The sequence below is a fragment of the Osmia bicornis genome, chromosome 5 (assembly GCF_907164935.1).
Source record: "Osmia bicornis bicornis chromosome 5, iOsmBic2.1, whole genome shotgun sequence".
NCBI classification, from domain to species: Eukaryota; Metazoa; Arthropoda; class Insecta; order Hymenoptera; family Megachilidae; genus Osmia; species Osmia bicornis.
Window position 1 is genome coordinate 8,255,130 of NC_060220.1, and position 12,303 is coordinate 8,267,432.

Consider the following 12,303-nt stretch of genomic DNA (forward strand, 5'->3'; position numbering starts at 1 on the left):
GCATAAATCAGATTGTTAATATTCGGGGGCGTAGGTAGGAGGTGCAGAGGTATATCTCGTCTGTTCGTTATGCGTGCGCCTTTCGTACGCGCGAGTCGAAGCGAGAACAAGGGTGGAGAGTAAGAAGGAAGAAGGGAAAAAAAAGATAGCTAGCTAGATGAAGGAGAAACGTGGAACGAAATAATGCCAACTACGTATCGGTAGATCATTCCTGGCACCGGCTTCGATGCCAGGATACGCCTCCTTGTTAGCCAGGGTTTACTTAGTCCTGTGACGCTGCCACGATCTGCGTTACGCCCGCTAATAGCCCACCGGTAACCAACTACCGTCGGGATTTCTCTTCGAAGATATTTTAAATGAAAACTAAACGTCTATGCTCTCTCGCCTAGAATCTCTTCTTCTATTAATCTCCTAAGTTTCAATTAAAAAATGAAATAAATTTCAGTTGGAATAACTACGATTGTAGGGTGGCAAGTTGGCCGTATTAAAATAAATGACATTTCTAGCAAGATGGTAGCCATCCGGTGGGAATGTTCAAGCCGGAGGATCGCGATTCGTGGCAATTTAATTACGCCACGGTATTTTCGATGTTTTTCTCGGCTCGGTAACGGCAACAGGTATCGAGAAGCGAATCGAGAAAAAGAAGAACGCACAGTGGCGTTGAAACACTCATAACAGGTGGACCGATGGCCGAGCCGAAGATGCATCTTCGAGGTGGGCGGTCCCACACTCCTTAAATCAGCCTGCAGCCACCATAACATTAAACCTGCCCCTCTCACGGTCCCCGTCTCCTCATCGGCCTGCCGTTTATTTGTTTGCTTAGAGCGAGTAATTAGAATCCGATACAAATGGTTATTATTTATCGGCGAGATAGGGGGAAGGGAGGAGGTGGCCGCGAATGCAGAAGTTGTAGGTAGGAGGGAACACCTTCTGATTGCCTGGCGTTATTAAACCAACCGATACCAGCGGATAAATACACGGACGGATGCTGAACCCGTGTTCAACGGCCAATATACAGGGTGTCGTGTAACTGATGATACAAGCGGAAGGAGTGAGATTACAAGCGATAGGATAAATCGAAAATATCGAATATAAAATTGTTTTCCGCGTTGTTAATGGCTTTCCGTTACGATATTTTATTCTTCGATGAGAAGCGGACATTCTACGAAGGATTCAAAGGATTTCATTGAAAAGAATGAAAGAACGGATTGCGAAACGATGCGTCAGAGCTTTGTTTACCAGTCTTGCATCGGAACGGGACGCACGCAGAAATTGAACAGACGAATCTATCGCGATGCCAGACGCGTCGGTTAATAAAGTATAATGGGCACACACGGTACCACGACGAGCGTGTACACCTGACCCAGCCAGGGAATACAATGGTCGTGTCCAGGAGGTTCGTGCATGGATCACGTAGGCCACGTGTGCGAACGGCTCTTTAATACGGGCTCGTAAAGCATCCAGGAGAAAAGAAAAATAAAAAGCTACGCGGCGTGACTGTTGACGGTTGCCTCGTAAGGGATCGCACAAAAGCGCGATCGATGATGGTTAATCGATGCAAAAGAGAAAAGGGGTAATCCGTCTTTTCGTGTTGAACGTTCAATCGAACCTCTATCAATTATTCACCGCGACCGTCTTCAGCCGCGATCAGCCATGGGACACGATTTTACCGTTCGTTCGGTTATCCTTCAATCGTCTGATTTATTTGTCCGAGAGAAAAATTCGGCCAACCGGGAGAGAAACGACGAGTGGGAGAGTAACGTTGATTAGCTTCCGTGTTGATTTAATTAACGGGGGAGTAATTGGAATGCCTAGCGACGTCCCTTGCCCTCCCACAACGACACCCTTCCTGTCGTTTGCTTCACTTTGTCTCCCGCATCCCATCGCCCTCGCATTCTACCGACCTGCCTGACCGTTGCATATTCATCGATGGATTAATATATAGGATATATGTGTTTCTATATACGTTGAAACCTCGATTGCAAACGATGTAGCACACCTGAACATTGGTTACGGTAAATTTCTGATTCAACAAATACTTGGACTTGCAACAGAGTACCATTCCGCCAAACGAAACGAACGTTCCTCGAACAAGAACAGAATTTTTAACGAGAAACATTTTTCCACTGTTTTCTCGGTGATGCACGCAAAAGCTGAACGCGTGGTGATAGACGGTGGACTAGAACGTACGCGAAAAAGACAACGGTACGGAACGTGGTTGGTTGCCAATTTCCAGGAACGCGAGACCAGTGGCAAAAAGGGGGCCGTCGTTGTACGGTTACGTTCGTACGGCGTCGGCGGCCATAGGCGAGCGTATATCGCGGCGATGTTATCCGCAAACACGCGGGTTCGGCCAATTTATCCCAAGGGATGAGGCAGACGTGGGCCGGAGGTGGGTGTGGGGCAACCTTGTCCAGCGGAATGAATTCAGCACGCAGCCCCTGTGCGGTCGAGCCACCTCCATCCCCTTTCGCAAACCACCTCCAGCCATCCTGCTACATCCCCACTTTACAGCCCCTTCATCCCCTGTGTTCCTTCCTCACTCCTACGTTTCACGAGCGCCCGTTAAAGGCCAGTTCAAACTATTCGACCAGAAAACGAGCCTTGTTAACGGCAACCATCGCGTTGTGAACGGTTATCCTCAACGTATCATCGTTTAACGTCTCCTTCAAATGAAATTGAAACACCCCGCCATAGGCAATGTTTAAGAAAGAAATTTTTTTAAGAATGAAAAAATGGAAATTTAGGTGATTGGCAACGATCTATGTACGGTATCGGATAAGGTATACGAATAGTGTGAATAATCCTTAACTCGTTACTATCGGACACTAGTGATCCGCTCCACATATTGGCGGTTTCGTATACACCGGCTGCCTGATTGCCACGGGGGCTCTTAGATTTATTGACCTGTCAATGGTGGCGCGTGAAAACGGCGAATTTACAACGCCGCAGGTGTTAAGTTCTGCCGTGCGTGTAATAACGGCCTGATCCCAGGCCTACGGTAAGCCACACCGTAATTATATTTCCGAACCTCTGGCCCGCCACCTTTGTCATTATCACCCGAGGCGGTGTGCTCGTAACTCAATGAGATCCATTGCGCGGTACACGGACCGGTGTGCCCGTCTATATAGGTGAACGATCGGCCAACTTGCCCGCGAATCTACAATTTTTTAACTGGTCTTCCCGGATCGAAGACGCGCACGCAACCGAAACACGGGAATTGCTTTGTATCGAAAGGTAATTTATACGAAGCGAATATCTGACGCGAGGTACGAAGCATCACGCGTGGACTGGTGTACAATTTATGAAATACACTTGCGAGAAAATGAAAGAAAATAAAGGATAAATATCGCTTACCTTGAGCCGTGCGAGCCGAGGTTCCTCCGCAGCCAATTTCGCCAATGCCTGATAATCCCCTTGCGCCGCTCTGACCAACCACTCCCGTGACTTCCCGTCCAGTTGCTGCTTCCCGATGCAATAATTGCCTCGATTAACAGGGGTTACTCGCGATATTCAGCCACCGAACGATAACGCGAGACGAAACGAAACGAAACGAAACGGAACGGTACGGAACGGATCGCATCGGATCGGGAGGTCGAAGTGAGATTCATCAGCCGATTAGAAGGGGAAATTTTAATTAAGATCACGATACCAGATCGCGTGCATTTATCGTAGCAACGCGCAATCCGTTGCACGTTCCCGACCACGAAAAGAATTATCCGTTCGAAAGGGGTAGACGCGCGCGCGATAATCACGATCCACGGAAGAGAAACGAAGACGATGACGATGATGATGATGAACTTACCGAGGCAACGGAAGCGCTGTCATCCTCGTCGGCGCCCTGCGGAGAGAAGAAAACAGTACGAGTCAGTCGACTTCGAAAAATCAACATTACCGGCTACGTCACGGCCGACGCGGCTCGACGCGGCTCGACGCGACGGGACCGGACGGGACGAACAGAGCCTTCGAAACGTGGAGAACCGGTCGTACGCGTACGACCGCTCTATATGGTGCTGAGCCATACGGAGAGGAGAAGTGCACTTCTCCACAGTTACCAACGCCCCACAGCGGGGTGAACAGGGAGAAGAAAATGCGTAAAAGCAGCGGGGTGCCGCACGCCACGAACGCGCTCCGCTCATCAGATTGATATACGGATCCAATAATTGATTCTCTGACGCAAGACCGCAGGAGGTTGGACCAACTTACGCAACCCCTGTCGACCACCGCCGGGCGGACAGCGAGCGTTTCATCGGCCTGCGGCTAACTTTGTCTACATTCGGTCCCTATCCACTCGTATCGATGTGAAATCGCACTAATGGTCTCGCTTAACCCATTTACGTTACGAACCATTACGCAGTTGACCCTTTAACAATTTAACCCCTATTTTTCCGATCGATTTCCACTCCATCTATTCGCATTATTTCAATTTTTTAATACCCCATATTCGTCTAGCGTTCGCAACGAACTGCTATACGTATCTATATTCGCGTGGCAAGCTAAGAAAGAGGTAGAGAAAAAGGGTTGAAAAGAGAAGAGGGAGAACGAGGAGCGGCTGATCCGAAGAACGCTAAACGACTACTCATCCCTGTTAAACTGTTTGTATTTTCACTCGTCACGGCTGCATCGTCCGTTCGAGGTGCTCACATCGACACTCGTATCCGAATCAATCGTGACTCCTCGTAAATTACTTTCAACGAGAGGGTAGAGGAGGAGGCAAGAGGACTGAGGAGCTCTCGAATTCGGTCGAGTCATCATTAGCCCGGGCCCAGATATATCTCTATCGATCGACACCAGCTCGCGTGTCCTTAAGTGAAATCGTGATTCGAGAGGCCGATCAACAGGGCCCGGCTTAAGCTCGCATAGCTCGCGTTCCTCGCTTAATTTAATTTCGCTTTAATCCCAGAACCGTGCGCCCTCCTCCTCCTCCTCCTTTACCGTACACCGTATCGTAGAATGCAAATTGCTCGACTCGATCCGAGTCGATCTCACTCGCGTGTCACCGCGACATTTTTCTCCTTGCTACCCCTTACTAATTTTCTCTCTGAACCGGTCAAATGAGAACCACTGACCCCCCGTCGCGTCAGGTGGTGCAGCCCGACTACGTTCCCAGCTTTCCTGGGCTATACGACCACTCTCTCCCAGCAGTTGTGCCTCGCAAATGCATCGATACACACGAGCGGAATAGTCTTTATTATGTACGTGTCCCGAACGTTATCCTCCATCAGTGATTCGACAATCGTATTTTCAATAAGCGCTTGTTATTGCCTGGCCGCATCGACGATAACCGAACTCGCGCGGATGGCCCGTGAAATGGATTCGGTTGCCGTCCTTATTCTATTCGACGACTCGCGCGAGATCCTTCGAGAAAGGATTAATCCTTGTACCGTGACCCATTAATCGGCGATCGATTAAAGTCATTTGTTTATGACAGAGCGAGGAAGTTAAGTAACGTTTAAAGGATAATCGGATATACAGCGTTACAATCTATTTCTTGAATTTCTCTACGAGCCAGCAATGACGCGCTGCTTTCGAAGGAGAACATTAAGATCCTTGTCACCGGTAGGTTTCGCTGCTTTTTAAACGATCGGACATTCGATGAGATTGGCCGCGAAACAGACACGAGAAATATGCAAATGATCAGCTCGTTCTGGCTTGACGCAACCAGCCAAACGAATGGACAAGTCAGCGACGTTGATGCCGCGACAGCCTCGGCCATATAAATGCGCTGCTTATCAGATAGGCTTATGGGAGGACGGTAATCGTAATAGCATCGCTACGATTCATCTGGCCAGCCAGAATGAGAAAGAAACGAAGGGATAGGGAGCGGGGAAAAAAGAGAAACCGAGAAGACAGGTCCATTCTGATCGGCGCCTCCATCCGTCAGCAGGTTCATTGTTTCTCCGTAATTAATATTTTAATTGAGATCACCGGGAATTAATTAATGCTACGGCGTCGATCACAAGGCTCGCTGCAAGTCTGGACTGCTCGTTTCATCGATCGTAACACGGCGCCTTGTCAGAGCCGTACGGAGCTCGTTCCATGAATTTCGTCGACAATCACGACTTCACGCTGCGCGTAGACGCCCTTTCAGATATTATCTCGAGACTAATTTTTTACTCGCTATTTATTCGTATAAGCGTTACGATTACGCGATCGTCGTCTCGAATAATTTAACCTTCTCTCCTGCTGCATTTTCATTCGATAATGCAAACATCGCACGAACACGGGCCCCCGAAGAAATACCCCTCTCGCAACAAAGAGCACAGAAAATATAAAAGGGAAGAACCATGAGAAATTTCCACGATCCGACTATCGTTCGCGATCAACCTCGACTCGAAAACATTCCCTCTATCTCCTAATTAAATTAAATTCACGAACGTGACCAAGGTAACGGCAGGCTACTCGAAAATCGCGCACGTGTCGACTGAAACGAGTGTTTCTTTTTCTAGCTAGACAATGAAAAGTACGGGAGAGCTTAGCATCGAAACGTATACGCGGTTGCTCTGTTCAGGGTGGAAACGTTTTAATAAACGGACGCGTGCTTACCCTCCGAGGGGGCGTATAAATATATTCGGTTGTTGCAGCACGCGGAAGAAGAGAGACACCGAGTGTAACAACGAGTCGGAAGGTGAAGAGTCGGGAGGGTTGGTCGGATATATCGGGCGAAACGGCGAAAAGGAGTGAGAAAGGAAGAAAGGATAGGCTGGTACGGGACGAGAGGCAAAACATGTTGCGGCACGAGCTGCCTCAAGAGCACCGCAGAATTAGCTTTATTATAACCTGGGGGCCATCCATACATGCCTAACAGAGCACGAACATTCGCTGGCCAATAAGCCGAATGCTAACCAAACATTTTCGCGACTCGCCGCACCCTCGAATTTATCCCTGCCACACGACGCACGTAAAGCCAGATATGCCAAGGGGGGATGGGAAAAGGAGGATCGATTTCACGAATTAAAGCTGGATATCCATTTAATGCGCCCGCTAATGTTCGGCCGCGGTGGTCGACTATTAATATACCGGTTATTTGCGGCAACCACTTAAAAGATTATCGACGATTTAGGGAATTATCGGAGCTATGGATTACCCGCCAGATATACGGTGTACTGCCATCTGTGGCAGCGAGTTTATCGAATCGTTTGATTTAATTACAACGAAATGCTTTTTACTTTATCGAAAGATCTTTCGTAGAAACAATTTATCAAAATCATTTGTTTTATTATTAGTCCGTGGATATTTATCGTTTGTTACACATTACCGTCAGATAATAATAAGCAAGCCCTAATCCTGGATCATTGAGTAGTCGAGCTCGGTGGTGTAGCCGATTCCAATTCTAAATACACTTCCGCGGTCTTCTAACGAGCTGATCGTCGGAAAGAAAATTTTCTACCGGACGAACGATTAGGCCCGGATTAGCGAGATCGATTATGCGACGCTGTGGATAACGTTCGGCTGATTTATTCCCCTAATGGGCGTTCGCGCATTCATTTCGTGGCCGTACGAGGCAATTCCACGGCGGTTCGTCGGATGGTGGCGACCGTACTGCCGCTGACAGGAAAACTCTCGCTGGGTGATTCAGCGTTCGGTTCGGCGACGCCTCTCCCGAACCGACCACCATAATGCCTACGCTATCTGCCCACCTACCTAAACGCCATTTCCATCGGCCGCTATCGTCGCAGATCATAATCCCAAGGTTTACCCGGCACTCGGACGAAATCGCGTCCAAGTGCAGACCGTTGTTTGGATTTGCGGATACGCGCGATGGGCGACTCCGCGAGCCACCTCCCTAACTGCAAACCAAGAGATCCCTTGGCCCTTTGATAAATCGACGACAAAGGCAATTCGGAAATTTCGCGAAATTATTCTGATGCTCTCAAAAGAATTTGGCAGCAAAAAATTATGAATTCTAAAAAGAATGATTCTACCTTTTATCAAAGTCAAACGCGATGTCCTACAAGCTGCGCAACGAGGTCCGTTAAAATCAAGCTGGTTCAGCAGCCTGTTACCGATAACCGAACGATCCGATGAAGTTTTCATATTGAAATACGCAATGGATGCAAAGTGGTCGGGCGAGGTTGAACAAGGCGAGTACCGAACGATTACACGACAGTGGAGAAATTCGGCATAGAGAGGATTATTAGCCGAGGCTGGTGGTACGGCGTTGGGAGTAATTCATAACCGGTAGCTCGTATTTTCGCGGCGGGCACGTCGAATTTGGTCCGGATGGAGAACATGGAACGTCGACGGTGCTCGTTCGCCCCATACTACGGCCACCCATCGTTGACAGGATTATATTCGTACGTACCTATCGTGTTCCTCGGTGTACCTCGGTCCCGCAATACGCGTCGCGCGATCATATTCCCGTCGACTAATAAATTTACCATGCTACTCGAGCACATGGCCATCGTACGATTGTCGTCGCTCGATTGCCCTGCCGGAAGTGTCACTCTGTTGCAACCTTCTCTACCCGTGATAATCGACACCATTGTACGATTTATCAAATTATTTGAAAATGAATCTGTCAAAAGCTTATCCAATTCTTCTACGTTCGCGAATCGACGAGAATGAAAAGTCCCTGCGCTGGTGGTGAGGATCAGACGTAACCCATCCTGGGTCACAGTTTCGTCTCCTAACGAGTTTATCGCATCCTCTTTAACGTTATTAACACGGGCTAACGAAGTGGAAGTGCCGAGTCACCGAGGTCCAACAACCGAACGCAGAGCCACGGTTCCAGCAGGTACCGGTACACCTGTACGTGTGCCTGTCTGCGCCCACTCGTGTACGCGTATGTAAGTGTATAGAGAGGGAGTTGTAAGTGCAGGGCGAGTCGTTGGACGGGGACAGGTTACGTGTATAAGGTAGGATAAAGGTAGGTATAGGTACATCCCTCGGTCCTGTCTGTGCGGCCCTGATACCCCAGTCTCTGAGCTAATTCCGAGGTGTAATCTGCGGGTACCATCTCAATGGATTAGCATATAGATAGCGAGGTGGGCTGACCGTATATATACGCGCCTAGACCACGTTCGGGGACGCAGCCCATGTCCGTTTTGCTCTCGTGTCCTCTTGGACGTAAGGGGGTCAGGTTGGTGCTTCGACACCTCCGCAATTGCGGCAAATGGATCCCGAACGCCTCGTATACCGATCAAACCTTCTCCCCCTATCGAATGGTTTAATCGTGGAAAACAGTGAATCGATCTAACGATTTTCTTCGACGTTTGTCGCTTTCTCAAAGATCTCCGATTGGAGAAAAGAACGGTGTTCGATTAAAGGGAAGAGGAGAAAGCGTGATCGACAGGAATGGCAGTTTGCCATTGGCAGCGGCCACGTGGGGAGGAGTAGACGAGAGAGGACGAGGACCGAATATTTTGCTGGAGGTGATTCGGTCGCGAGGTAATTTGTGCTCACAGCGGGGCTGAGCAAACATGCGCAACAGGGGTGCCTCGAAAAATTAAATAACCCGATGACTGGTCACATTCTCCGACACGCGGCCGACGTAGCGACCAAGAGGACGTGCTGTACATACGTACGCACACGTACACTATCGCTCAAAAGTATCTGATCGTACGTCGGATAGAATAAATACTGCTTTTTACTAATTAAACGTAATGAACCATCAAATCAATATAATATCACCGTATCACGTTTGATTCTTAAATAATTCACCCTCGATTATCTATACGAACGAATCCGAGAAATTAATTTTTTCAAATGACAAAGTTATATTATTTTAGTATAGAAACGATGAAATACTTTTGAACGATGATGTATGGAGCATCGCGTTCTAAGAGACGTCCGCGAGAAGGGCGCCTTAGTTGAATGACGTGGCCCTCTATCCTTTCCATCCGCTTCCATTTCCTTCGAGCACGACCCAGAACGGTCGGATATCCCTAGGGAAGCTGGTGGAGCTCGTGGAAGCTAGGACGGGGCCCAGGATTGGGTCCAGGCAGGCGAGCGCCGGCCTCCCGCGGACTTATGAATACAAATAGCCGCTCACTGCCCGACTCAGATTTCTGATAAGCTACGCTGCTGGCTTACCGCGACCATCGACCGGCATAAAGTAAGGGCTAAGGGACTCTTACAGACACCACCGACGCACCACCGTTTAACGGAAGATTATCGTCGCGACGCTGAAAGATTCGCATCGGAACGATATCGTCGTTGTATCAATGGAAAGAAAAGAGGAGCGGAATGTTGAACGGGCAACGTGGAGTCACGATCGGATCACGGTCGACCAAACTCTCCCTACGTATCGATTTCTCTACACGAATGCTGAAAGAAGACATTATTCAACCTACAATGGTTAGTACCCTTCTTCCATCTTGGAGAACGTTACGGAACAGGGGTTACTCCTTAGCTCCGAAGGTTTTACACGCATGTAATTGCAGCAAGTCACTGTTGCACGTACAACGCTTATTTTCATTGCAATATAACATTGTAAAATTCAACCGGAGATACATTTCTGATACATTCTAAATTCGATGGATGGTAAGTTTTGAAACGAACCGCGCGTCCCGTGGTCACGAGTGTCTGAACAAATGGCCGTCAGTAGATCGAAGGAGGCGTAGTTCTTACACGACATTAGCCGCAGATAAAGCCAGATACTGTCTCCAATCGTGAAACGCGCGGCAGGAGCGAAGGTATCTTCTCTCACTGATCGACCGGATGAAACCGGGGAATGACCGATCGACCGATGGCATTCCTTTCTGCTTCGAAGGCAGAACATGGATGAAGACGCGTAATTTGTTATCGGCACTGTAAAATGCATTCCACCCAGCGAAGAGTAGTAGTTGGTGAAGATCGTTGCGTAAGATCGCTGCGAATACCGAAACGCGTTGGAATTGTTTTTTCTTACTCCAACCGTGTTACCCTTGGAATATTCATATTATTTTATCTAGCTTATCGATCGTTCACGCGAACCTCTCTCTAACTAGCCGTTCGTATGCATTTTTTAAATTGAATGAAAATTAATCAACATCCTGTTCCTGTTGTCAAGCGTACGTCCTGTTTATTATACAAATTAGTTACAAACGTGTCATAATCGTTTCGCCTGGCGTATCTGACACGTTCACTGGGTACAAGCGAGAACGGATCCCGAGTCCTGCCAACCGAATCCATTAATTAAATTGAACTTTCGATATATGGAATTTATACGAAGTTATTCACACAGATTGCATCCTTTTACCATAACTCATTCGATAGCTCCAATAGCCATCGAGTTAAACGTAGATTCGTTCAATTTGTCAACGGAAGGTCATCGCGCGGACTGACAGTTAGGCGGTACATATAAACAGACGAAAGAAAAGAAAAAAAAAAAAAAAAATGAAATCCCTGTCCCATAAGCGGACCACCAAGAACGACGCGACCCGGAAGGGTGGAGACTCGTTCGCTGTCGTGACAGTCACAATCAGTTTTCGACGTACTCCCTGACTTTGTCACTACGGGAGACGGACTCCCGTGGTCGGAAGGTGAATGGCGCATACGAAACGAAGAAATCAAGCAATCTGATTCGCCACGGGGAAAAAAGATCATTTCGCTGGCCGGTAGTTGATCGAAGCGTTCAAGACGAAACGATTCTAGCACGGGCAACGTTACGGATATGATGCCGTTGGTAAGCTCTCGATGCCACCCAAAGATAAATCGAATAAACGGGAAACACGTGGTATCGCGTAACCTTATTCAGAACAAGGCGTTTCGAACGAACAATAGCCACCTTTTCCTCTTTTTTTTTTTTCTCTCTTTCTCTTTTCTTTCTTCGTTACTTCTCCATCAAGCGTACAGTTGCTACTCGCATAGAGACGTAAAGAAGAGAAATCCCGTGGAAGCGAGGGCGACCGGTACGCAAACAAATTTAACGCTCTTGTATTACGGCAGCAATTTAAATGATAATACGCGGTGTGTATGCTTGCAAGATTAACTCGTAATAGGCTGGAATAAATGTCGACGGACCTGTTAGGCGTATCTAGCAGTGCTACACGGGGAACAGTAGGTGTTAACTACTCCTGTAGACAAGCTTGTTTATATTGGTACGGCACGTACACCTCGCGTTAATTTGTCTCCCTTGCCCGATGGCGCCAAGGAAATTGGGCCGCGCATCATCGAACCCGATCATCTCGACACTCTTGTTCGTGTAACGGTGATAAATTATTACGCACCGGTGAACGGTACCGCCGCAACTTGTAATTATCCGAGTGGTTATTAAACCCTATCGCTATTCAATTATCACCCAACTGTCACGATACGTTTGTTCGCGATTGATAGATTATTTCACGAACCAGCTGTTCGAAAAGGTTAACCGTGAAATTT

At 48.0% G+C, this 12,303-nt stretch overlaps 1 protein-coding gene across 9 annotated transcripts in view; it reads right to left on the minus strand.

Annotated features, from left to right (window-relative positions):
• LOC114872288 (ankyrin repeat domain-containing protein SOWAHC) overlaps window positions 1-12,303 on the minus strand; it is a 93,390-nt gene that overhangs the window by 69,778 nt on the left and 11,309 nt on the right. For 8 of the 9 annotated variants that reach the window (XR_003788745.2, XR_003788744.2, XM_029179354.2 and 5 more), the window contains 2 exons: window positions 3,806-3,841; window positions 3,358-3,465 (listed from right to left, as the gene is read on the minus strand). Coding sequence is in view for 7 of the 9 variants with exons in the window: in XM_029179354.2 (XP_029035187.2) it covers window positions 3,358-3,465; window positions 3,806-3,841 (144 nt within the window). In the remaining 2 variants the exon portion in view is untranslated. The remainder of the gene's footprint in view (window positions 1-3,357; window positions 3,466-3,805; window positions 3,842-12,303) is intronic. The other variant, XM_029179356.2, reaches the window with a different exon arrangement.